This window comes from Aotus nancymaae, unplaced genomic scaffold (assembly GCF_030222135.1).
Source record: "Aotus nancymaae isolate 86718 unplaced genomic scaffold, 86718_ANA_hifiasm-v0.15.2.pri h1tg000025l, whole genome shotgun sequence".
NCBI classification, from domain to species: Eukaryota; Metazoa; Chordata; class Mammalia; order Primates; family Aotidae; genus Aotus; species Aotus nancymaae.
The window spans coordinates 17895672-17923201 of NW_026988438.1; the positions used below are offsets into that span (position 1 = coordinate 17895672).

The 27530-nt window shown below is 36.3% G+C and overlaps 2 protein-coding genes across 11 annotated transcripts in view; one reads left to right on the forward strand and one right to left on the reverse strand.

Moving 5' to 3' along the window:
* The window catches only part of ANKIB1 (ankyrin repeat and IBR domain containing 1), a 159579-nt gene extending 152346 nt beyond the window's left edge, over positions 1-7233 (reverse strand). For 4 of the 5 annotated variants that reach the window (XM_064380395.1, XM_012450827.2, XM_012450829.2 and 1 more), the window contains exon 1: positions 6698-6802. The gene's annotated coding sequence lies outside the window, so the exon portion shown is untranslated. Of the gene's footprint in view, positions 1-6697 lie in introns of all 5 variants that reach the window. The other variant, XM_012450828.2, reaches the window with a different exon arrangement.
* KRIT1 (KRIT1 ankyrin repeat containing) overlaps positions 7106-27530 on the forward strand; it is a 35079-nt gene continuing 14654 nt past the window's right edge. The window contains exons 1-14 of one of the 6 annotated variants that reach the window (XM_064380398.1): positions 7106-7417; positions 7539-7804; positions 9106-9253; positions 11437-11540; positions 12432-12591; positions 15957-16049; positions 17169-17298; positions 18085-18328; positions 18776-18891; positions 19141-19284; positions 21441-21597; positions 22258-22365; positions 24668-24824; positions 25575-25726. In XM_064380398.1, the coding sequence (XP_064236468.1) occupies positions 11439-11540; positions 12432-12591; positions 15957-16049; positions 17169-17298; positions 18085-18328; positions 18776-18891; positions 19141-19284; positions 21441-21597; positions 22258-22365; positions 24668-24824; positions 25575-25726 (1563 nt within the window). In that variant the 5' untranslated portion in view covers positions 7106-7417; positions 7539-7804; positions 9106-9253; positions 11437-11438. Of the gene's footprint in view, positions 7418-7538; positions 7805-8213; positions 8331-9105; positions 9254-11436; positions 11541-12431; positions 12592-15956; positions 16050-17168; positions 17299-18084; positions 18329-18775; positions 18892-19140; positions 19285-21440; positions 21598-22257; positions 22366-24667; positions 24825-25574; positions 25727-27530 lie in introns of those variants that run through there. The other 5 variants (XM_064380397.1, XM_064380401.1, XM_064380399.1 and 2 more) reach the window with 5 other exon arrangements.

Sequence of the window (27530 nt, forward strand, 5' to 3'; positions counted from 1 at the left end):
AGGTGAGGACAATGGATGTTGTGTGGAAACAGAGAGCTGCACAGAGTCGTAGGTCCAGTGAAAGGCTGTGGATCCACAAAGAGGCAAAAGCCAGCAGACCCAGCAGTTAATGATGCATGTTGGTATGGGCAAATGAAGGTGGGAGACGGTCTACATGGCAGGGAAAATGATAGCTTACTAGGCGAAAAAGTAAAACAAATGGACAAATGATAAATATATTGAGGCTAATGCAAAGCCTAGCTTCTTACTGCCAGAGAAGGCATTTATAAACATTTAAAGGGAGAAAGCTAGGAAAAACCCTGAAGTGTTAGACTAGAACCGGAACTACAGGAACAACTTTAAGATTCTGCAATATATACACACAGGTACAGAAATAATTATGCATGTATATGAGTTTGTGTTTTGTATATGTATGTGTATACAAACCATATACAAATGTCCTAATTCTATCTTCTATGACGGCTTGGAAGCAATGACACTCCCAAATCTTTGTTTTTAAATACCATCTTTCACAAAAACAAAAAAACAGAAAACCTCAAACAACTCACAAAAAACAAAAACAGGGCTCCTTGGAGAAATGGCTGATTCCAGGGCTAGAGTAGACAAAGCACAAGATGAACCAGGAACAGCCTGTTCTGCCACAAAGTCCTAAGGAAAGACGCAATCAATGAGATAGAAGGATGATATATGGGCAGAGGAGCCAGCTTGAAGAGGCTTCTATTGGCTAAATCAGGAACAGATTAAAAAGCAAAATAAATAATAATGGTAACAAATCAGAACACATTTAACAAAATAGAAATCCATGAGTCTTTACTGCTTTAACTAATAAATAAAAAAGGAAGAGGTGAAATCCCCGTCTCTACTAAAAATACAAAAATTAGCTGGGCATGGTGGTGGGCACCTGTAATCTCAGCTACTTGGGAGGCTGAGGTAGGAGAATTACTTGAACCTGGGAGGTGAAGGTTGCGGTAAGCTGAGATCACACTACTGCACTCTAGCCTGGGCAGCAGAGCAAGACTGTCTCAAAAAAAAAAAAAAAAAGTAGTACCTTATGACATAATACCAACTAACATGTACAGAAGAAATAACAGAAATAAAGACATTATTTGGCAATCATCATAAAAGTGGTTAATTCAGGTGGGAGTCATCAATGACACCCAATAAAGCTGATGAGTAGAGGTTTGATGAGAAACAGGATACCAGCATAATTTTGGAAGACATCTCCACAAACACTAGTCAATTACAAAAGGCACAAATACAGTCTTGCCAATATTACTATTAGTGGCACAGTTTTGCATTGTATGCCTCTAAATGGAAAACACTGAGCAGGGCACAGCACCATTTCTGTGGTATTACTACCAGGAATGCATAACTTGACTGGAGTCATGAGGAAACATCATACAGATCTAGGATGAGGGTCACCAAACAGAATACAGGGCATATACTTACTAAAACTATCAAGGACATGAAAAATGGAAAACTGAAGCTGAAGAACTACGAACAGACATAACTAACTAACATGTATTCCTGGATAGGATGCTGAGCCAGAAAAGAAAGAGATATTGTTAGGACAGTGGATGAAATTTGTATAGGTTCTTTGGACTAGATAGCAGTGTTGTATTCATGTTGATTTTCTTCTTTGGACAGTAGTATGTTGGCTATATAAGAGAGTGCTTGTTTTTAAGAAATAGACACTGTAGTGTTTAGGGGTGATGGGATACCATGTCGGCAATTTGCTCCAAAAGGCTTAAAGACTGTAATGAGGCCGGGTACGGTGGCTCACACCTGTACTATAATCCCAGCACTTTGGGAGGCCAAGGCAGGCAGATCACAAGGTCAAGAGGTCGATACCATTCTGGCCAACATGGTGAAATCCTGTCTCTACTAAAAACACAAAAATTAGCTGAGTGTGGTGGCACATGCCTGTATTCCCAGCTACTTGGGAGGCTGAGGCAGGAGAATCACTTGAACCCGGGAGACGGAGGTTGCAGTGAGCCAAGATCTCACCACTTCACTCCAGCCTGGCGACAGAGCAAGACTCCATCTCAAAAAACAAAACAAAACAAAAAAAAGATTGTAATGAGTATGTATGTATAGAGACAGAGAGAGAGAGGGCAGGCAATAGAAGAAATGAGCAAAATATTAACAATGGGAGAAATCTGGGTGAAGGGGATACAAGAGTTCTTTGTACTGTTCTGCCATCTTTTCTTTACATTTTAAATTATTTCAAAATGATTTTTTTCATCTGAAAATAAAAATGTGATATAGAACATCTAGTGATAGAGCAAATGTGAATCACTTATTGCCTAAGGCCAGGAAACAGAATGAAAACCCTGGCTGAATATGTTGATTTACATACTTTCCTTTACCATACTCTGAAGGGATGCATTAACAAGAAGGCAATGTTTATGCCTATTTGGAGAACTAAGAGCACCTCAATGAACCCTCCCTTCTCTTCATGGATTTTAAATGGGCATTTTACAGCTCAATGAGGAAAGGAATCTTGGTTTACTCATCTTTGTAGTCCCAGCCCCTAGCCCATTTATAATTTAGTCATTTTTATGTTCTTGAACAGGAATTCTACATCCAATATTGTTTCAATGAGAAAAATATAGTGACTTGAGTAGCAAGGATTTTGCTACACTGAAAGGGAAGGACTATTTATGTTAAGTTAAAATTATATGTCAGACTCAAGATAGAAAAAATATCAAGGATTAACTTTCTTAGGAACTCAAGTATTAAATATCTGCTGTAGAGTTTTAAAAACAGAAGAATGTGTAACCAGTAGTAAAACTCATTATCCTAAGAATAGCAAACTGCTAACAGTTTTGGTTAAAAATAATAATAGAATAAAATGTTTAGGATAAAAATAAGGCTTTTGAAGAAAAGGGCTGACAGTGGAAAACCATGTTTTAAGAAATGTTGAGTTTCTGAAAAATTATTGGGCTGAACCATATCAAATTGCCAATAAAGCATATATCCTACCAATAATGAGTATGATAATTTTTAAATCTGAAAGCATACATTTTCATTGCAGAAACCAAAACTCTCCAAGGCCTTTAGTTGCCAAAATTAAACTCAAAAATTTTAAAGCTAAAAAGATATCACATGGCTCAATACACTACCCTTCCTGGAGAATACACACATTTTTAGTACATTTTAAAAGCTCTTGGTCCCATTGCTGAACTTGAGGGGAAAAAAGGGTAAACATGCCTGAAGATCTATGTTACAGTTAACCATAATGAACTTTAGAAGTAAGTCTTTTCAAAAGTTTAAACAATGACTGAAAATTACATTTTAACGGCATATAATCATCTGCTTTAGAACACAAAAGATACTAATATCTTATGAAATTAGGATTTTTCTATTCAAAGCAATATTAGAGAATTAAAAACTGTTAATGACTAGATGGCAGTTTCTACCCTTTAAGGACTATAAGTCAAATCTTTCTGAGATTACAAGGAAAAAAACTCCAGTAATACTATACATCAGATTCTGTATGGCTTTTTATTATTATTTGTGTGTGTGTGCGCGTGCATGCGTGCTCTTTAAATGGAGATAAAATACATTTTAGGACTATTCCAAGAATTAAATGAGATAATGTATGTAAAACACTTAGCATGGTGACTGGCACAAATTAGGCACTCAATAAATGGCATCTATCGTGCTTATTCTTATACAGAGGGTATGAAACAACCTTGCAACAGGGTCAAGTGGCTTAAAAACCTGTAAGAGAAGTCAATAAAGGCAGATGGATAGAAATCACAGTCAAGTATCTAGACTGGTAACCTCAATGAGGAAAGGAACCTTGACTAATTTATCTTTGTACATCGAGAACCTAACAAAGTGCTTGGCACACATAGTAGATGCTCAATAAAGGTTTACTGAAATGAAGTAGACATGAAAGTATCTGGAAGGCTGGGTGCAGTGGCTCACACCTGTAATCCCAGCACTTTGGGAAGCCAAGGCAGGCGGATCACCTGAGGTCAGGAGTTTGAGACCAGCCTGGCCAACATGGCAAAACCTCGTCTCTACGAAAAACACAAAATTTAGCAGGGTGTGGTGGTGGGCACCTGTAGTCCCAGCTACTCAGGAGGCTGAGGCAAGAGAATCACTTGAACCCAGGAGGCAGAGGTTGCAGTGAGCTGAGATCACACTACTGCACTCCAGTCTTGGAGACACAGGGAGACTTCGTCTCAAAAAAAAAAAAAAAAAAGTATCTGGAAAAGAAAGAAAGAGGGAAAGGAAAGAGGCAGTCTGAGATTGTAAAATAAACTGAGAAATAACTGTCTAAAAAATAAACTGAGAAATAAACAGTCTGAAAAATAAACTGAGAATCCAAAAATTATCATTCCCTCTAAAGAAGTCACTTTGAAAAGTAAATTAAAAACTTAAGTATTTTTAGATCAATGTATAAAAACTCCCCCCAGACTGGTCTCTTTAATAATGACTTAGTCCCCTCCCAAATGCTTTTTGGCAAATGTGTCAAATATTTGAAGGAAATGTTTTAAAACTTAATGTAAATAAATGTTTTGTGCATCTTCAAAGGGGGAAAAATTACCCAAAACATTCAGGAATCTTTTCCAACTTCATTTTAAGGACATTCAAATTAACTTAATTCATAGTTCATCCATCTACTTATATATGAAAATGAGCTTACACTTTTATCTACAAGCAAGTTGTAAATACACATATTTCACTTTCACAAGTTTGAATGCATACCCCAGAAAAGAAAGTAAAGAAAACTCACTCTTTGCAAAGTGGGCAGTGCCACAGGAGCACAAAAGAAAGGCTAACAAAACTTCCCTCCTATGTTTCAGCTGAGTGCATTATTAAGGGTGTGGCTTTTGCTTTCTGTAAAATTGGTCAGTTTCTGAATAAGAGTAGGGTGCTACAGTGGCTCTCTCCTATGTTTCAGGAGCCACCTACCTATTAAAGCCCTTGTTTACAGCACAGTCTGCTCAGTTTCAGAATCCTTACATACTGAAAACTCAAAATTCTCAGTGGGACCAGTGGAATAGGAAAATATGATCCTATCTTCCCCATCCTACCCCAAGGAAAAGAGAGAATCAACAAATATTTTTGTCTAAGACTTCTCCAAGATAGCACCCATCACCTCACTATAGCACCCTACTCTTACTCAGAAACTGACCAATTTTACAGAAAGCAAGAGCCACACCCTTAATAATACACTCAACTCTGTACAGTGCTTGGTTTCTGTGCTAAGTACATTTCCAGAGAGAGAGTTGGAGCTACATCTCCTGAGCCTACTTCAAATTAACATCTGTGAACAGTGAGAAGTTACAAATCAAATAATAGCCCAAAATCAACTGCTGAAAGGAGGTTTGGGGGGAAAATCATTAAATACATCCATCTTTATTAATGAAATGACAATGCTTTTCAGCAACAAAAAACACCAAAGCTACCAGTTCATACCACACAATAGTTTGCAGAATACCAATCTGCAGTACACAGTAAAATTATTCTTAAATTATCATTTGCTTCCTATGGTGCTCTGAAAAGTAGCAAATGCATGAAGTCAGATAAGAGCTATTGTTCAATCACTGACAGCATTAAAATTATTTTTAAATCTAATTTCTGGAAAGTTCTGCAGTAGCAGTTTAAAAAGCAAATCAAATTCTAATGAGAAAAAAGTCTAGTTCAAAATCTGAAAATACACTTTGAAGATATTCACAATTTAAACTAAGAAGCAAGAATGTCATAGGCAGCAAGGTGTTTAACGTCTGTGAGTAGCTGATACAAAAAAAGATTTCTCTAGAATTAAGGATTGAAAATAATTATCAAATACTATCTAATATGATCTTTTTAAGTCTCTTGTCTCCACTAACAAAGCAAAAGCTTCCAATGCAAAGATTTTTACACCTTACACATACCCACATACTTCACAAATTAAGAACTAGATGAAAAACACTAAAATTTAAAGGTATCTAAAATACACTATTTGAAACAGCAGACTCTTATCTTTACATTCATCTATCAGACCTACTAGTAAAGATCTTCTGAAATGGATCGTCATTTCAAACAAGATTGTTCGATATGCCATTCCGTGTGAATAGAGCTAGGGAGACTAATTCTCAAAACCTCCTCAGGAGATGCTTTATTACAGCTCCAGTTTCAATTTCCTGCGACTCAAACAGCTACATACAGAAAATAGCTCATACATAGGGAGAAAAATCAGAATACAGGGGAGTGCTCCACTCCTGTTTTGGTGGCAGAAGCTACAAAAATAAAGGTTCACTGGAACCATCTGCACCTATCCCCACCCATCACAGCCCTGCAGAGCACTTTTACCCATCCGTTCCTAAAGACTCTTCTCTAGCCGCCAAGATCGGCAGAACCCGTGGCTTTCCACGTCTCAAAGGATGGGCGGGGGAGGCTGCGAGGAAGGACACAGATCCTTTGAGGACAGAGGGACAAGAAGATGTACCCAGATGGGGAGGATGGGACGCGTCACGGAGACCCGGAGGCTTGCAAATTCCCTGGGAGAAAAGCCCTGTAGGCGAGACAGAGAATGCTGCCTGTTCAGGGGTGAGGACAGAGGAACAATGCTCCAAAACAGAAGACAGGCACACTCCTAGCAGATCCAGGAGGGCGTGAACTAGGTAGGTCTCAACTCGGAGCCCAAAATGGGTAGAGACAGCCTCAAACAGATCCGTACCGCGAAGCTGAGACTTACGGTTACTGCTCCCGCCGAAGGTAAAGGTCGGTGGACCCTGCAGCTCCGCAGTTCCGCCTCCGCCGCCCCTGCCTCTACCGCCGAGCTGGTGACCTCAGGTACCCTGCCGCCCCACCCACCCCGAAGGGTGCCCCTTCCTCGCCGGCCCGGGTGCACCCGACAGGCGAAGGCTGATGTGGCCGATGGTGCGCACTGGCGGCCCGGGAGCAGCACTGCGAGAGCCGGAGGCGACCGCGGCGAGGCTCAGACAGGGCGGGTGCCCCCCATCCCTCTCCGGCCGCCGCTGTGCCGCCTCACTCTGGGGAGGGGAAGAGGGGGCGGTGGCTCTTGCCTCCGCCTCGCGGTCAAGTCCGGCTCATGCTCCAGCCTTGCACGCGCTCAGCCCAGGCCGCCCTCTTCCCCTCCCCCGGCTCCGGCTCAGCTGCTAGCACCCCCGCGACCACCACCCTAGTCTCCTAGTCGCCTGCCACCAGCCCCTGAGAGACTGCAGGTCCACCGAAAAGCAGCAGGAACGGCAGCAGCCCGACAGCCGACCCGGAAGCTCTTCCTCCGCCAACCGCGAGGCTGCAAAGGGTGTGAACCCGGAAGCGATTTCCTAGCCACGGTAGCTGCGGGGTGGAAAGCTAAGGCACTTGAAGACCTGGGACCCCGTAGTTTCGGGAGAGGGTGAGGGGTGAATGATGCTGAGGTGCGAGGAGAGGGAAGGACAATAAAGAGCAGGTGGGCAAGAGGGTCTCCGACTCCAGAGACCTGAGCTTTTGGGGCCCCGGGTGGGGCACTGGGTGGGGAGTGCGGGGGAACACTCCGGACGGCTTGGCAACTGAGGGGTTTTCTGTCACAGGAAGCTGGGCCAGGCCGCTGTGCCTGGGAGAAGGGAAGGAGGAATGAGAAAGCGGTGACGGTCCCTGCCCCCCACACCCCCCCCCCACCCCGCCAGGTGACTGTCCCACTCATTTAGTTGAATGTAGCGGCCGGAGAGGCACTCGCGGCAGTCCTTACGGGTGGGACCTCTTGGTTTCCTTCGGGGAAACAGAAGGAGCAAGTTCGACTCCAGCGAGGGAAAACAGAGGTGGAAGACTGAACCATCTCCACATCTAGTTGCCCCAGGCAAGGAGTTTCTTTTCCACATAGTTACAGAGAAACCAAAGCCACTTTTTGGGTGGAAACTCTTTGAGCAAAGAGACTTACATTTTTCCCTGGTAGTGGACGTTGATGGGTGGTGGCGCAGGAAAAAACCTCCCAGGCAGAGTGATTACATATTTTTGTCATTGCAGGGAAAGCGATTCACAGCTTGTTATTCTAACTCACTTCTCCCTCTCTAACTCACTTCTTGCCTCTACACCTTTTTCCACCTTTTAAGGTTCTTTGCTTTCGTCGCTTTTTCTACCTGGTGTTTTTAGCCTCCCCAGAAGTCTTTTATCTCGCTAGTCTAACTCAGGATCTCAGCCTCATTATTTTCTTACTCTTCTGGAGTGCTTATGTGTCTTTACGGTTTCTGTTTGCAAACACTGTCTAGCATACTAAGAGGATATTAGCAAACCTGTTCCATGGACACTAAATGGCAGTTGTACACCTCCCCTCACCAGTCATAGTGACAACCAGAAATGCCCTCCACATTTTGCAGTGATCCCAGGTAGGTGCCACCTCCCAATTAAGGACCACTTACACCACTTTATTTATAAGGTCTCATTACTTAGGCAGCATATTATCATTTGTGCCTAACATTTTCCAGAATAGAGTGAGCCATATAACAAAATGCCACGTTTCCTGTATTTATTCAGTTGAACCCTCATCTTAGACTCACTCTAAACATATTGCAAACTCTAATTATACCTTTCTCATATTTTAGCTCAAACTACTCATTTTCTATCAATTTGTATGTGTTTCTGCCTTAGCAGTTTTACCTTCCTATGTTAGTTGCTCTTGTTATTTTTCTGACTTAAGCCTTTGTTTCCTTCTTTCATGTCTCTGAAAGAATGTAGATTTTAAGTAGTCAAGTAGGAATAGTTCTTGAAAATAGTTGTAAGAATATTTTGGGGACATGGTAAAAAAGTATTTGGTTTAAAAACAAATACTGTAACAAAAAAATTTAAAAAACCAAATACTGTAACTCTCATAGTTATATCATTTTAAAATCACATTTGTTTACCTTTTAAACTTTCAGAGTTCTGTGCCATAGTAAATATTCTAGAGAAGTGATGGGTATTGACAAAGTGCTTTGCTAGTAAATGTTTTCTTAACATGAGTTGACCAAGACAGGAATTGATTTGCTTTAAATTGTGTTTAGAAAACTAAGAATTACTTGATGTATCTTTTAGGTGTGTAATAGAAAAAATGGTTTCTGTAATTGTGCCCATATATCATACAGTGTATTCACAATATAATGTCTTTCTTTTTGGGGCTTACAGTCTGAAATTCGTCTGTCTCATAATTTGTAAAGGTTTATTATCTCGAAGTCATTATTAATCTGTGGTGAAAAGTAATTGCTAAATAGAAATTCTGAGAAGAAAAAGGCCTCATCCTTTTCACATGATGTAGGAAGGTCTGTTGCATGAGGTGGGTTTTAAGAATGATCTTATGAAAAAATTAAACTGAAAAAAATTTCATAAAGGATATAATGATAAAGAATGATATGTCCTGAAGACTTGTCACTCAATGAAATGTCTCTATCCTAATGTTTTACTGAATTTTTTCTAGTGAAATATCTGCAGGCTTTTTTTGGACCTAAATCAATGATTTTAAATTCTAAAATCAATTAAGTTTTAGAATTTAAAATAAATTTTAATATAAAATTATTAAAATTATTTTATTTAAAATTTTTGTGCAATAGTTTTAATGGTTGTTTTAATCTTAGGCTAAAGTTTATGTAGAATGCCAAAAGTTTCTGTATTTTAAAAGAATTTATTCTTAAGGTAATTGTACAATTACAAGGCACTTTTTAATTATTATTTAGGGAAGTGAATTAAAAGTTAGAGTGATATTTTCTTTTTTTTAATGAATGAGAGGTTCTTATGTTGCCCAGGTTGGTTGGCCTCGAACGCACAGTCTTGGCTCCTCGAGCACCAGGACAACTGGCCTGAGCCACCACGGCCCCAACATTTTCAATTACAGTGGAAAAAGCAGGATAAATTACTCTGTCTCCTCTCAAATAACATTCAAAACCCTTTCTTGAAAATGGTCTCTCTTGAGAGTTGCAGCAGTAGGGAACTCATTAAATATGAACAGATAATTTTAATGCCTAATGGTTTTTTAAAAAACTGAAGAAAGTTCATCTCAACATAGCCAGGAAAGAAACTCTTTGTTTAATGTTCTTTTAGAAATTTGCTGACAAATAAATGAGGAGAACCTTTAAAAAAAAAAAAAAAGATAAAAAATATTCAGTACAGAAAGATGCATTGTAGTGTAGCCATGAAAGAAATTAGTACTCAGTGAAGAGAACTATTATACAACCAGGATTGTAGTTGAAATTCAGTCACTTGTTGGAAATTGTGCAATGGAGACTTAAAATTTAGGGGGCAAAATATATGCATGTACAAACACACACACATACACACACAGTGACTATATTTGGAATAAAAAATTTGGATTATTGCTGGGCGTGGTGGCTCATGCCTGTAATCCCAGCACTTTGGGAGGTCAAGACGGGTGGCTCACTTGAGGTCAGGAGTTTGAGACCAGCCTGGCCAATATGGTAAAACTCTGTCTCTACTAAAAAATGCAAAGATTAGCTGGGCATGGTGGCGTATGCCTGTAATTCCAGCTACACGGGAAGCTGAAGCAGAATTGCCTGAACCCCAGGAGGCAGACATTACAGTGAGCCAAGATCACACCACTGCACTCCAGCCTGGGTGACTGAGTGAGACCCTCTATCAAAAACAAAACAAAACAAAAATTTGAATTATCAAGGAAATTGATAAGGGAAATGGAAAAGATTCTTAAATCACCATCAGAAAGCTTTTATCAACTGACCAATGGTTTTGGTTCTGTAATAAGCATCTCCAAAGAAAATTATATACTGTAGCTCATCCAAAAGTCTAATATCAAAGTTCTCCCTGCTAAAAGTTCTGGGGTAAATGTCAATGGATATAAAACAGCTACCATTTCCAGCTTCCAACTGTTAACACTATAACTAACATTCACCTTTGTAATTTATGGAAAAAGTATATATTATTCTGAATTACTACTTTGTCATTATTTACAAGATATTTTATAATCATAATCATTTTTTTTGGCCCCAAAGGCAGAAAGGCAGATTCTGTTTTTTTATTTTATTTATTTATTTATTTATTTATTTTTTAAAGATGGGGTTTCACCATGATGGCCAGGCTGGTCTTGAACTCCTGACCTCAGGTGATCCACCCACCTCAGCCTCCCAAAGTGCTAGGATTACAGGCGTGAGCCACCGCACCTGGTGAAAGGCAGATTCTTACTATGCAGTTAACACCTATGAAAATGTATATCCTTATTTTAAAAGGAAAAAAAGGAATACAAAGGAAATCTTAAATTATAAGCTAAGGTTTTGAGTAGTTGAACAGTAGAGATACAATCAAAGTCATTTCTGGCTTGCCTTTTAGGCACTATATATTCCAGGATAAAGAACATTTTATTTATTTTTATTTTTTTCAGCATGATTATGTGGAAATAAAAGTTTTCAATTTAAGATGCATTACTTTGTTTTTTATCTTGCCATCAAATGTGTCATCTAATCTTTCAAGGGATTTTTTATTTGTTTTATAAAGCAATGGGAAATCCAGAAAACATAGAAGATGCATATGTTGCTGTTATTCGTCCAAAGAATACTGCCAGTCTCAATTCTCGGGAATACAGAGCTAAGTCATATGAAGTAAGAACATTTAATAATAATTTATTTCTACCATTGAATGTCATTCTGTATTATCATTCACATATAAAGCCTTATATCTTATAAATTCTTATTAAGAAGCCAATTATTTTAGGTCCTGCCCATTATTTTGTCTATTTTCTGCTGCGTGCCTTTTGACCATTTGCTGTTTGTTGACATGTAGGTTATGAGATATTAAAGGTTACTTGTTTGAGTTTTTTTTAGAATATATAGTTTTCTATTTTATTACAGTTTATGAAATGCCTCTCAAAAATTAAAAAACCACTGCAAAAGTCAGCTCACTTAAAATTTCAATCAAACTTTGTTTTTGTTTATTTTCCCAATTATTTTTAACAATTCATTTTAAAATACCTTTTTGCCTTAAATTAAGTTTTAGACAATTTAGTTACTTTTCTGTAGTCTTGAATTTATTAGTAAACATGTAATTAAGACTATATGTACATACATATACATATATATAACTGAATTGTTATCTTTTTTATGACACAGATTTCAAGCAATATGAACTATTTCTAACTTCATTTATCTAGCATTTTCTTTAAACTGCTTTTTCAAGGTTGTCTGAAACCTGTTAAAGGGCACTATAGGGTTTCTCAGTAGGCTACTGCTTCAGTAGTGCTGTAGCTTACCGTTTCTCACTCCTGGCTGCACTGTAGAATCACCTGGGGAACTTTTAAAACTATTAAGAACCAGGTTCCAGACATTCCAGTTTAATAGATGTGGGATGGGGCTGGGCATTGCTATTGTTTTAAAGCTTCCCAAATTATTCTAATATGCAGCTAGAGTTGAGAAAGATTGCTAGCTTATTGTAGTATTCTAGGGCAAGTACACTTTGTTTTAAGCTTTCTCTTAGTGTTGTTTTTCTCATCTAAGATTTTGTTGCATGAAGTTCCCATTGAAGGACAGAAAAAAAAGAGAAAGAAAGTTTTATTGGAAACGAAACTGCAAGGCAACAGTGAAATAACACAAGGCATATTGGATTATGTAGTAGAAACCACCAAACCAATTTCTCCTGCAAACCAGGGTATCAGAGGTAAGAAACTTCTTTTTTAAAAAACACATTGTTTAAAATACTTGTGGAGAAAAATCCTTTAAAAATATACATATATTAAATGTCTTTTTATATTCCTTTACATTTAACAAACTTGCAAAAAAAACTCAAGTATTTTTTAAGGTACATCCAAGCTCTTTCAAGATGTAAGTTGCAATTTTTTTAAAAGTTGAAAAGTATTTAAAGAATTCACAATGTTAATAATTTGTTCAGTAAAGAGGACATGAAGGAGTGGTTTGAAAACTAAGACATGTACATTACTTTTCCTTTTTTTTTATTATTATTATTCACCTGGGTACAGGTGGGCTGAGACTGAAAATGGCGTCAGCCATAAATTACTTTTCCTAGAAGTATAATTCCCTAGGTAAGTGTCTTCGAACTACTGTTTGCATTTCTCTACTTCAGGACAGAGGAAACTATACTCATCTCTCCATAACTAAGTAAAAGTTAATATTCATGGATTAGGGAAAGTCCTGTAAATTACCACGTAGCAGAGGATTTCTTCCCATTTGGTCATAGAAAGAGGGCCCTTTTTAGAAAGTCAGACTGAATTGTGGGAGTATTAACCCTGAAAGAATGAGGCCCCATTTAAAATATTACAAAATAGATAGACTTTGAAGGTGATTAAAAATTAATGATTATTTTCTCAGGCTGTAGAAACAGATAACTGTCAAACATTATAGAAACTACAAACTATATCTAAGATTCAGTTACTACAATAGAAAATAAGGCTAATTCAAACAGCAGTAGAAAACAGTTGTTACTGAGGTAAAGCATACCTCTATGCCTGCTTTTTCGGTTTTTCAAAACTTTCAGTGTTTTTGTTCCTGTTTTTACATTTTTACAGTGATTAGTTGTCTGATTCATCTGTTTCAGTAAAGAGATTGTTTTTGTTGCAGAGATACCGCCAAATCCTGTGGTTTGATTTATTAGTTATTTTGGATATTTGTTTTCTAGAGTTACATAACTAAGCTTTAAGCCTGTGTTTCATAACTTTTGGAGGTACCATTGCCGTATTTTAGCTCCCCGATAGGTTACTTCCCCTAATTGAACCTGAAGAGTTTTTGTTGGTTGGGACTGTAAATCTTTAAACTCAGGATTATAAGTTCCTGTGGCCAGGCAAGGTGGCTCACACCTGTAATCCCAGCACTTTGGGAAGCCGAGGCGGGCAGATCAGGTCAGGAGTTTGAGACTGGCCTGGCCAGTATGGTGAAACCCCATCTCTACTAAAAATACAAAAATTAGCTGGCTATGATGGTCACACCTGTAGTCCCAGCTACTCAGGAGGCTGAGGCAGAAGAATCACTTGAACCCAGGAGGTGGAGGTTGCAGTGAGCAGAGATAAATACCACTACACTCCAGCCTGGGCGACAGAGCGAGACTCCATCTCAAAAAAAAAAAAGTTCCTATATGTGATCTTTGATAAACACTCCAAGTCTCATAAAGAGAATCTCTTGCTTCTCATTACTAGATTCACTTTATAGTAAGATGATCAAGAAATCAATCTTAGCTTATTAAAAAGGTTGGGGGAGCTATCGTTTTTGGGAATCAAGTCATGTGAGGACTGTCTTTGGATGCAATAGATTGGTCAGTCTTTTCTACCTCAGTCTTGGACTTCTCTGATAAATTTTCATCTGAACTTGATCTACTGTTGCCAGACTGTTACAGTTATCAGGATCTATCCTGACACTGAATCCCTGAGACAGAAATCTGATTAGCCTAAATCACATATTTGAGCTGACAAATCATTATAAATTATAAACAAGTCGTAATTTGTTATGAATTAACTAAGTTCTGCAGCTAGGTCCATTTACCCAGAAGGGATGTGGAAGAGATGTCACTGTTAACAAAAACTTCCTCTGGCTCAGAGGGCTGGGTAGTTTCCCCTAGGAGGAGTTATTAGTGGACAGTCACTGTGAAACATACCTAGCATAATTTTGCCTTGTATACTCAGACATAAAATGTACTAATATATTTTTAGGGAGCTTTTAATAAGAAAATAAAGTAGAAAATTTTAATATATTAGTGAGACATACTATATCCTGAATATCTTGTTTTTCAGAATCTATGAAATACCTTTGAAGTAATATGATTACTTATATAAATATCAAATGAAAATCACAAATGACTTTAGCAGTAGTTATGCTTAATATTTTTGTACAGTGCTGTATGTCATTTATAAAACATTACCACACTTAATTATACATGAAATTCTTAAATTGGTCCTGTTGATAGGTACTGATTTTCATATCTATAAAATGGGAATGTAGGCATAGGCTGTCACCTCCTATAAGCAGTTTCCATTGGTAGAGGAATTAGGACTAGAACCTTCATCTCCTAACTTGTCAGTGCTTCCCTGCCCCACTGACGTATCTCACAGTTACATATGTAATTTGCAAAATAGGCAATTCAATAATCCTAACTGGATTTGGGGAAACATCAAGGCAGGAAAGATTAAGTAGAGACAAGACTTCAAGCCAGACAAAATAATTAGTGCCTCTGAAGTATATTAGAATGTTTTTCTGTATCTAACACTTAAATTTTGGACAAGTGTTCATTTTGTAAAATAATTGGGGGCTATAATATAGAAGGTTTGAATAATCACAAATATTGGCTCTGATATTTTCTGAATAAATGAATCTATTTGAAGTCTTACATCATTCACCTGCCCACAGAAGGCATCCCACCTACCAGCTAGGCATTTCTACCTGGGTCAGGAACAAGGTTCTGTTTCTTAGGGTGAGGAAATTGGAAGCATTGAAAAATATGACAAAGGTCTACAGGATGAGGGGTTTTAGAATACAAGACTTGATTATTATTTATAGCCCCCTTACTGCCAATTCAGGAAAAACAGATTAAGAATGGTAGTTAGAATTCAGAACAATAGTTTGTAGCCCAGAGTTTAATAAAACCTGAAATTGAGGATGGAGGTTAAATATTAAATGAAGAGCTATTAAACATTAAGACTTTGAAACTTGCATATGCCAGAATATAATAAAATTCTTACTATCTCTATCCTAGTCAACTGAGGTAGTATATGCCTATTGACCCTACAGGGTACATTGTGGTTCTGCTTTCTCAGTTCTCAACAGAACAGTTTTCCTCGCTATGCTTAGGAAGATTCTTCTCTAGAGGGTCAAGACCAGGACCCTAAATCTACAAGGATTGTCCACAGAATGATTTTGCATTTATCAGTTTTTATTAGTACATATAATAAAATTGACTTAGTATATTTCAGTTCCTCTCAATGCTGCCTTTTAAAATATCTGTTTTCTAATTCTCAAGGTATTTTATAAGATTTAAAAGTGTATTATTTTTGTGTTTGCTAACTTTTTAAAAATGATTAGGAAAACGAGTTGTACTAATGAAAAAATTTCCTCTTGATGGAGAGAAGATGGGCAGAGAAGCATCATTATTTATTGTTCCATCAGTTGTCAAAGGTAAAGTCTATATGTGTCTTATAAATCTTTATGTACTTTAGATGCTAAGTAAAAGTCTATTGAGAAACTTAGGAATTTGTATTCAGAGTTACTATTATAATATTATAAAATACATATTTTAAAATTAATAGAATAAGGGAAATATGTTAAAGATATTTTAACTTCAAAATAACATACAGGTTGACTGAACAGTAATGTTTTTGTTTTAGTTTTTAAAAGTAGGATGATTAAGTGAGGAGGAAAGGTATAATTGAAATTAAAAGTGCTCAGGTTGCAATAAAGGATTTTTCTAAAGATATGTCATAGATAAAATAGAAATTGATCCTTAAGTATTCTGGAAAATTAACAGATTATGATTAGAACCTATACTGTATTTGGGACAAGAGTCAATTATATTTCTAAAATAATCTGCCTAAAAGTATTGGTAATATTTTTAAAAAGGAAATCTAATGTGAAAATGTAATATTTTATTCCTTTGACACCCTGGCATAATAAACACATTGAGTTTCAGTATAGACCTTGCAGCCCTATAATTTTGTGACCTTGGGCAAATCTCCTCTTTTATCTTTAGCTCTTTATTTGTAAAATAGGGACTGTATTGCTACCTGCTCCCACTTGTTTCATGGTGCTGGAAAAATTCAATGAGGTATTGGATATTAAATCACCTTTGAAACTGTAGAGTACTGGCATCATGTAAGATAGTAGTAATACTGATGATATACTGTATTAATCACCCACCATGGACATCCCATTAGCCTGCTGCTCACATGTATTTTATTAGCCAGCTCTAGCATTCCAGATATATGTTTCCAGGCATACTTAGGTTAAAAAGTTCAATATCTTAAGTAGCATTGGAAATCTTATTAATGAGTTTTACAACATTGTTGAGGAAGAGAAAGAGGAAACAGTGTCTGCAGTCCTCCAAAATTCTAAATGTGGCATTTACCTGAGTTGACAAGGTCACAGAGCTAGTCATCACTTGAATCCAGGCCTTCTAATTCCAAATCTGGAATAATTTATACTTAACAAGTTTTAATTTTTTAACATATATTTGTAGATGAAAACATGCAGGTGTAAGCCTTTTATATGATAGCATAATTCTTCATTTTTCTTTTTCAGATAATACTAAATATACATATACCCCAGGATGCCCAATTTTTTACTGCTTACAAGATATTATGAGAGTCTGTAGTGAATCCAGTACTCACTTTGCTACACTTACAGCAAGGATGTTAATAGCCTTGGATAAGTAAGAAATGCCATTAAAAGTATCTTTTAATTAATCAAATACATGTTTATAGTAAAAATTAGTTCTGATAGATACAGACACTTTCAGAAGAAAATAATGAAAATAATATATGTATTAAGAAATGGTAAGTTTTCAATTATAAAAATGAAAAAACCCAAGATAAGGTTGTCCTGGCCTGTGTACAGCATGTTAATTTTATTTTTCAGAAATGGCAAACACTGCCCTAACTTAAGCATTAAGATTCCCCTGTTATGAAACTATACATTTAACATTGAGTTAATCTCATCAATGAATAAGTCATTCACCGTCTTATGTCTTTGTCTTTCTGTAAGAACAGGGCTAATCTCACCTACATATCAGTAGTTGGAATTTTAAGAGTCCTTTTATGTTTTTTTGAAAGGAGTTTCTATTACTATAATGGCATATACATTTAAAAAAAAATTTGCTGTGTCCATTAACAAAACTTTTATTAATAATGAAGTATTTGTATACTACTTGATCTTTACAAATCATATGAACATATTAGCACATATACCCCTAAAGTATGTAGAGTACTATGCATGTTTTTTTATTGTTTAAAAAAAGTCAATTTGCAAAAAAAAAATCAATTTGCAATATAAATAAAAAAATTTTTTAAATAATGAAGTACTTAACTAACACAAAATTAAAATTATAAAAATCTGAAGGTAGTATTTACAAGTATCATATATCAGAGTTAGATAGTAACCTACCTTTTTCATCTTCACTTTCAAACGATACTTCTACCTCTTTTTTTAATTTTGCCAGGTGGTTAGATGAACGTCACGCACAATCTCACTTTATTCCAGCTTTATTCCGACCTTCTCCTCTTGAGCGGATAAAAACTAATGTCATAAATCCTGCGTATGCTACTGAATCAGGTCAGACAGAAAACTCACTACATATGGGCTATAGTGCACTAGAAATAAAGAGTAAAATGTTAGCCCTAGAGAAAGCAGATACCTGTATTTACAACCCTTTGTTTGGATCAGATCTTCAATATACAAATCGGGTAAGAGTTGAATGAATTTTCGCTCTGATTTAAAAGATATTTTGTCTCAAGTGTAATTTTTTTTCTGAGATACATACATCTTACTAATTATAAACGTGTAGGCCTGGTGCAGTGGCTCACACCTGTAATCCCAGCATTTTGGGAGGCCAACGAGGGTGGATTGTCCGAGGTCAGGAGTTTGAGACCAGCCTGGCCAATATGGTGAAACCCTGTCTCTACTAAAAATACAAAAATTAGCTGGATGTGGTGATGTACCACTGTAGTCTCAGCTACTCCAGAGACTGAGGCAGGAAAATCGCTTGAACCTGGGAGGCAGAGGTTGCAGTGAGCTGAGATCGTAGAGCAAGACTCAGTCTCAATAAATAAATAAAATTGTAAAATATAAACATGTAAACATTAAGATGACAAAGCTCTTAATTGATTTTTGTTATTGTTTTCCCTTTCTAGGTAGATAAAGTGGTAATAAATCCATACTTTGGTCTAGGAGCTCCAGACTACTCAAAAATCCAAATACCTAAACAGGAAAAATGGCAGAGAAGCATGAGCAGTGTCACAGAAGACAAGTACTGTTTCAGTTTTACTCCACATTGCTTTTATAAAAACTTAAATTCTTATTAAGTTTACCTTGCCCCAAGGGAAGAAAAAAACTTACATTCTAATTTAAAGTACTGTTTAAAATTATATATGCAGTTCATATGCATTGTAATCACAGCTGCTTGGTGATATAGAGCTTTCATAGATGTGTCACATTTGTTTTAAAACAATTTTTACAGTCCTGTTTGTATTTTTCAAAATTTCTTTTTAATGTTTAGGGAACGACAATGGGTAGATGATTTTCCTCTCCACCGAAGCGCCTGTGAAGGAGATGCAGAATTACTAAACCGTCTTCTCAGTGAAAGATTTTCAGTCAACCAATTAGATAGTGACCACTGGGCGCCCATTCATTATGCATGCTGGTAAGTTGGATACTTATTCTTTTCTTTTTAGAAGGAGTACATTTTTAATTATAAATGTTAGTGCCTCTTTTCAAAACTGTGCTTATTCCAGATACTTTTTCTCTACCATGTTTGCCTTAGGAGTTTTCTGTTTTGATCTTAGATGATTGTATATGTATCAGTGTTCAGAATCCTAAGGTCTGCTCCATGGAAAAAGTACTGTCAGTGTTCTTAGGCATTTCCAGGTCATATAATAGGATACTTAATGACTAGTAAATGTCATTGTAGAGTACAAGGTCACTTATTCACCCTTGCAGTTTCCCTTGTTTTGTATTGGGATTACATTATGTTTATCCTTACTGTAAAGTTTGCATGTGTTAACTATTTATGATTTGACCTTGCATCTTGTTATAAAAGTATCCCTTTAGTGCTTTGAGAAACTGGTTATCAAGACGTCCTCAAAAGCCTTCATTAGAACCACAGCTTTCCATTATGTTAGATACTACAGTTGGGACAGGATTGGGGTTAGCTCTTTCCACTAGTTGCCCAGTGTAGCTCTTGGTCTCCTACTCCTCTCACATAATTATTTTTCCCCTCAGTTGTGCTGAGTTGTTAGTGTTTAGAGTAGTAGTTAGCTATTTACTGTAAGTCATTTTCTAGAAAGTATATAATAATTTTTACATTATTTCTGTGGGACAGTTGCTCTTGACCTATTGTTTAAAGTAAGCTTCCTTCATTAATTTAAGAAGTACCACCTTATTTACTGCCTTGTTAAATGTCCACAGTTTCTTAGTTGTATTAGATTGAGCAAGGTACTTCACTTTACTTCTCTGCATGTCAGTTTATTTATCCATATATAAAAATGCAATAATTAGATCATTTCTAGAGTTTCTTCCAACTCAAAATTCTTTTGATTTCTGATTCTAATATTTGTAATCAAGCAGCTAATTATAGTTGCTTTATGTGTGTGTGTATGTGTGTGTATACATAAAAGATCTTTTTTCTGTTTCCTTAAAAATGTGCTCTTATGTTTCCTATTATATGAAATTTCTATTTTTTATTTTATTTTTTTTGAGACGGAGTCATGCTTTGTCACCCAGGCTGGAGTGCACTGGCGCAGTCTCAGCTCACTGCAACCTCTATCTCCCGGGTTCAAGCAATTCTCCTGCCTCAGCCTCCTGAGTAGCTGGGATTACAGGCACCTGCCACCACACCTGGCTAATTTGTCTATTTTTAGTAGACATGGGGTTTCACCATGTTGGCCAGCATGGTCTTGAACTCCTGACCTCATGATCCACCCACCCAGCCTCCCAAAGTGCTGGGATTACAGGCCTGAGCCACCACACCCAGCGAAAACATTGTCTTTACTAAAAAGCCAAAAATTAGTTGGGCGTGGTGGTGCACACCTGTAATCTCAGGTACTTGGGAGTCAGACACAAGACTCTCTTGAGCCCAGGAGGCAGACATTGCAGTGAGCTGAGATTGCACCACTGCACTCCATCCTGGGCAGAGTGAGACTCAGTCTCAAAAACAAGATTCAGTTCAAATTGTTCTTCTATCAAAACACTTTACAGGTCCATCAAGACAAATCATATCTGTTTTCTGATATTTTTAAAGCATTAATAAGCATTATTGTACTTAAATTTTACAGCATTATGTAACTTACCCCATGTTTATATTTTCCTCTGATTATGCTGTAAAACATTCAGAGTAAAGACCACATATTTCATATATTTTTGTATCTCTCACATTGTCCAATAAAGTAACTATATATAGAATTATGTCTTTGGGCCTATTTTGTAAACAGTCAGGCCTAAGTGAAAAGCATTCTTAGTACGTTTTCTTATATGGGTTACTTTTTGTTTCTGAAATGATTTTTGACTAATGATATCTAACTTTTGTACTTCATGTGGGATGTTTCTCTGTTATCTGCTCTATCTTGAATTAAGGTTATATTTTCTTCCAGTTTATCAGAAACAGAAACAGTTTAATTGAACTAGAATGATTAATAAGAAACCCCTACTCATTGAAGATTTTATGTCACTATCTTCAAAATCCTTTGCTCTCTGTCCTAGAAAATTCTTAGATTTATTTGAGATATCATCTAAAACTTGGAGTTTTAAAGACATTTCAGATGACTTTTTTTAGGTAAGGTTTTTTTTGGTTTTTATATACAGGTATGGAAAAGTTGAGGCTACTCGCATATTGTTAGAGAAAGGAAAATGCAATCCAAACCTTTTAAATGGACAACTTAGTTCTCCTCTTCATTTTGCTGCTGGAGGAGGACATGCTGAAATAGTACAGATTCTCCTCAACCATCCAGAAATTGATAGAGTAAGTTATTTTCCAGGTTTTTAAAAATAATTTTCAAGCAGTGAATAACAAGTATTATGACACTAAAATGTACAATTGTATGCTTTATCTGAAAAATAAAATAAATTCTATTACCTTATAGAATAAGTAATGGAATATATGAGTTGTGCTTTTGAATATACTTTTTTAAATAAACCTCATGTAAAACTTACATTAACCATTTCTAGGTGTACAGTTCAGTGGCATTAACTACATTTACATTATTGTACAACCATCACCACAGCCTGTCTTCAGAATGTATGTAGAATTTAACCTCTTTTCATTTTATATTGTATTTCTCCAAAAACATCTTGAAGAAGGAAAAAGATTTTCCAGAATTTCATAAAGGAAATTCATAAAAAGTATATCATAAAGGGGAAAATAATAGTATTAACAAAACCTTTGTTATGTCTGTATCAGAACTTTTAAGAAAACAGTGATCATATTGATTAGTGTTTTGAGTCTTTTATCTTGGCAACTCTTGTTTATTTAAATATAATCTGAAATAAGGGTGGTTAATATTTACTTAGTACTTGACAAGACTCTTTTTTAATGAAACTTTGATTAATTGGATGACATTTTCCCTTTGAATAACATAATATGTAATGCCTTTTCTCTTCCCCTCCCCTGCCTACATTCTAGCATATAACAGACCAACAAGGAAGATCTCCATTAAATATTTGTGAAGAAAACAAACAAAATAACTGGGAAGAAGCTGCAAAATTGTTGAAGGAAGCTATTAACAAACCAGTAAGAATTATCTTCATAGTTAGAGCCAAGTATAGTATTTAAATTAACAAGATTTAATTTTGAAGATCCGTGGCAATAGTGGAAAGACAAATGAATAGGTGCCTTCCTTACTGCTAGAAAACCTCACTGTAGGCCAGGCATGGTGGCTCACGCCTATAATGCCAGCACTTTGGGAGGCCAAGGCAGGTGGATCATGAGGTCAGTAGATCAAGACCAGCCTGACCAACAAGGTAAAACCTTGTCTCTACTAAAAATACAAAAATTAGTTGAGCGTGGTGGTGTGCGCCTGTAGTCCCACTTAGGCAGGAGAATCACTTGAACCCTGGAGGCAGAGGTTGCAGTGAGCTGAGACTGTGCCTCTACACTCCAGCCTGGCGACACAGCAAGACTCCATCTCAAAAAATAATAATAATAAAGTAAAAACCTCTTTGTAGACTGTATAGGTATTACATTTGTTATTATCCCTAACATTTGGACATTTATTCTTGCATAACAAAATAAAACTTGCAAAAATAAGTAAATAAAACTTTCAGATCTCTTAAAATTTTCATGTAGTTTCTATACTTGATATGTGGATTACACATAATTTTAATCTATTCATTGATGCATATCCCTCTACTTAGGCCTTTTAAGCAACATTTTATATTTTTCTGTAAAAGCATTGCATATCATTCATTAGTTTAGTCTCAGCAAGTTAGTTTATATATAACAGACTCATTTTCCTCCTCATAAAAGTAAAATAGATGTTTCCAAGCTTTTTTATTTTGCTAATTCAACCTGGCCTTTCCATCTAATTATACCTAGAAATAAACTCATAAATCTAATGCTGGCACACATAGCTGTTAAAATAATAATTGCATAAAGTTTAATTTATAATTAGTAGTGACATTAAAATAAGAATTAACAATGAGAAGAAACTCAGTTATGCCTAAAAGTTATGATGATGATAAAAATTATCATTAATTTAATTATTTTTCTTTTTATGGGACACAGTCTATGTTGCCCAGGCAGGAGTACAGTGGCTATTCACAATCATGATGCATTGTAGCCTCAACTTCATAGGCTCAGGTGATCCTCCCACCTCAGCCTCTTGAGTAGCTGACACTACAGACATGTGCCACCACTCCTGGCTATCATTAATTTAAAAACTGTTTGAAATAAAAAGATTTATACAAACAAATGAAGTATAAAAAGTTTATATTAACAGATATAACCCATTTATCTAAGCCTGTCCAGGCATTAACCACCAGCTATACAGTAAGTATTTGTTGAATATCTCTGTGAATTTAACATGACAAAATGATGAAAATTGTAAGGAATATACAGTCTCTGCCTTTAAGTAATAGTACACATATACCACACACTCATGCGTTTTGTCAAAAACACTTAACTCCAAAAGCATAAGACAGAGTCAAGGAAATAGATAAGCAGTACAGGAACCCTTATGTTATACTTTGCAATTTATTTTCTAACTAACTATGGAGTTTTAACACATTTTTATTCTTGACATAATTTTTATATTGTGAATGGATAAAGTAAGAAGGATGAAGTCCTTTTATCCAAAATGAACTGGCCTGGAAGTTATTTGAGGACATCAGTTGCTTCCTATCACAATAAAAATCCATCGAGGGGCCGGGCGTGGTGGCTCACGCCTGTAATCCAAGCACTTTGGAGGCCAAGGCATGCGGATCACCTGAGGTCGGGAATTCAAGACCAGCCTGACCAACATGGTGAAACCCCGTCTTAAAAAAAAAAAAAAAAAAAAAAATCCACTGAGAATGCTACTACTCTCTGGAATTTTCTAAACTGGGGGAAGGAAACTGGCTCAAAGTTCATTGATAGCTTTTACCTGCAAAGTTTTCCATCACAAATTCCTCTTAGGACAAGTTACTGGTGGTACACATTTTTGTATTATTTGTGACCCAGTAGACTCATGAAGTCCTTGACTAACACTAGATTCAGTAACTGAAGTTTGTATCTCTCATATGATATTTACATTGTACATTAAAGGCACTAAAACATCCTGTCAAAAGAATTTGACATTCATTATTTTTTAAGTCATTTTTCTTAATTTCCCAAACCTAACTGACTGTAGAACATCCAGAAGAAAATATTTCAGAAAATACAAATAATGGAAGTAAAATGTTTTTAAACTGTCACCAAGAGATTCTCACTTGCAACAGTTTCTGATATTTTTCATGTTAGAAATTTATAATAAAGCACATGAAGTTGAAGGAAAGCATCTTGTTAGATTGTGATGTATAATTTTTAAGCAGGTTGCATAAATTATCATTTCTTGTAGTATGAAAAATTTCGAATATACAGAATGGATGGATCCTATCGTTCTGTTGAATTGAAGCACGGAAATAATACCACAGTGCAGCAGATAATGGAAGGAATGCGTCTCTCTCAAGAAACACAGCAATATTTCACTATATGGATTTGTTCAGAAAACCTCAGTAAGAAAGTTTTTATTATGTTGTAGTAAACCTCATTATTCCTTTTTGGGAGTGGGTTGGTAAAAAATATAACTTCTATTCTTGACTTTTAAATTTTGAAATAATACAATGTTCTTCTCTTTTATATAAATTATTAGTGTTCAAACTGCTGAAACAGGTAAGTCCCTGCCCATCCCCTTCCCTACTTCATTCAGAGCATTTTTTTTTTTTTTTAATAATTAAAAAACAAAACTTTTCCTCTCTGGCAATGGCATTTGATTTGAATGCCATTAAACGTTGTGCTTATACAACTTGCCTTTATTTTTTGTGCTCATTTTGAAATAATACAGATGTTCTTTTTACATTAATTTTCTATTTAAGATCAACTTTTTTATTTAAAATCAACCTAATGACATTGTATTTTTGTTCCTCAAAGTATTACACATACATAAAAAATTTGATTGATGTGATTGGTTATTTAATGGCTTACTAGTATGTTTTTAACACAGCATTCTGCATATGTCATAAATAGTCTATAATGGAATTAAGGATTTCATATACATTTGATAAATTTCATATTCATTTGATAATAAGCAGTTACCCACAAATTGGGTGGTAATATTGATTAAAATGTTAATATTAATTTTAGATTTAAATTTAATTTGTAAATATTCAATACAAAAGTGCAGATAGTTAAATACAAAGTTTCTATGCATTGATATAATTGACTTATTTTTACATTACCATTTATAAAGGAAAGATGTTTTTCAGGCCTTCAACTCAAACCATATCATAAACCCTTGCAACATGTTCGTGACTGGCCAGAAATACTTGCTGAATTGACTAATCTGGATCCCCAAAGGGAAACACCTCAGCTTTTTCTAAGAAGAGATGTGAGACTTCCTTTGGAAGTTGAAAAAAAGGTTTGCTTGGAAATCTTATTTAAAGTTATTTAAATGCACAAAATCTATTGAGTTTCTATTGTAAGCACTAGAGGTAGAAATTGAGCTTACATCCTTATATCAATCCTTACATCTCTGTGATAATTGATGGAGTTTCATTTGATCTACTTACAAAGTTCATTTCCACTCCCATTGTCTTAAGAATACAAAAGAAATAGGGAAGCTATCATAAAGAAAATTAGTAATCAGATGTGGAGCCAAATTATACAGGAAAAAAAGTAGTTTAAACTAGTTAGGAAGTACACTATCAAGGATAAACTTAGTAAAGGGCTAATCAGTTGTATACCTTTTGAAGGAAGAAGGAGAAACATTGTTATGGGAGAGAACAAAAAAAACATCCTGGGTGGATAAGATTATTATTTGCAAAGGGAACAATATGAAAGTTACTCTCAATAGTCCATAAGTGGCTCATCTTTTTTCTTTTCTTTTTTTTTTTTTTTTTTTTTTGAGATAAAATCTTGCTCTATCCCCCAGGCTGGAATGCAGTGTCGTGATCTTGGCTAACTGCACCCTCTGCCTCCCGGGTTCAAATGATTCTCCTGCCTTAGCCTCACAAGTAGCTGGGATAACAGGCATGCATTACCACACCTGGCTAAGTTTTGTATTGTTAGTAGAGACAGAATTTCCCCATGTTGGTCAGGTTGGTCTTGAGCTCCTGACCTCATGATCCACCTGCCTCAGCCTCCCAAAGTGCTGAGATTATAGGCCACCATGCCTGGCTTTTTTTTTCTTTAAGACTGAGTCTCACTCTGTCTCCCAGGCTAGAGTCTTATAATCTTGGCTCACTATAATCTCCACCTCCTGGGTTTAAGCTGTTCTCCTGCCTCAGCTTCCCAGGTAGTTGGGATTATAGGCGTGCGGCACCACACCCAGCTAACTTGTATTTTTAGCACAGACAGGGTTTCACCACTTGACCAAGCTGGTCTTGAACTCTTGGCCTCAAGTGATCCACCCACCTTGGTCTCCCAAAGTGCTGGGATTACAAGCGTGAGCCACCGTGTCTGGCCTAAGTAGCTCATCTTGACTGAAACAGAGAACTCTGTACATAGTAAAAAATGAGAATAGTATTTATATTTGAAAAGAAGTCTGTCCATACAAGTATATTTGGATTTTAGAGGAGAAGAGGTGACATAATGCCGTAGAAGGATGAACGGGCCAGGCGCCGTGGCCCACGCCTGTAATCCCAGCACTTTGGGAGGCCGAGATGGGTAGATCAGAAGATCAGGTGTTCATGACCAGCCTGCCCAGGATGGCGAAATCCTGTCTCTACTAAAAATACAAAAATTAGCCAGGTGTGGTGGCGGGCACCTGTGATCCCAGCTACTCAGGAAGCTGAGACAGAGAATTGCTTAAACTCAGGAGGTGGAGGTTGTAGTGAGCCAAGATCACGCCACTGTACTCCAGCCTGGGCGACAGAGTGAGACTCCATCTCAAGAAACAAAAAAGGATAAATGGACAAGGGACAGATTATAACAACTTAAATTAGGCATGATAATCTAATATGGTGAAATTGTTCCACAGTCTTAAAGCATTAGTGAAGAAAAAGTACATTTCTTAATTCTTTGTTATCAGGGAATATTAAACAAACATTTTAGCACAAGAAAATTTCGATAACCATGTCCAAACTTGGTAAATCTTTTTTACGTAACTGTGTATATTGCTTCTTTTATATTATCAAGCCAAAGATAGATTTGATCCTCTCAGCCAAATACACTAGGAGTTGCATAAAAATTGCTGTGAAATTTACCAAAAACTAAAGTCTTCA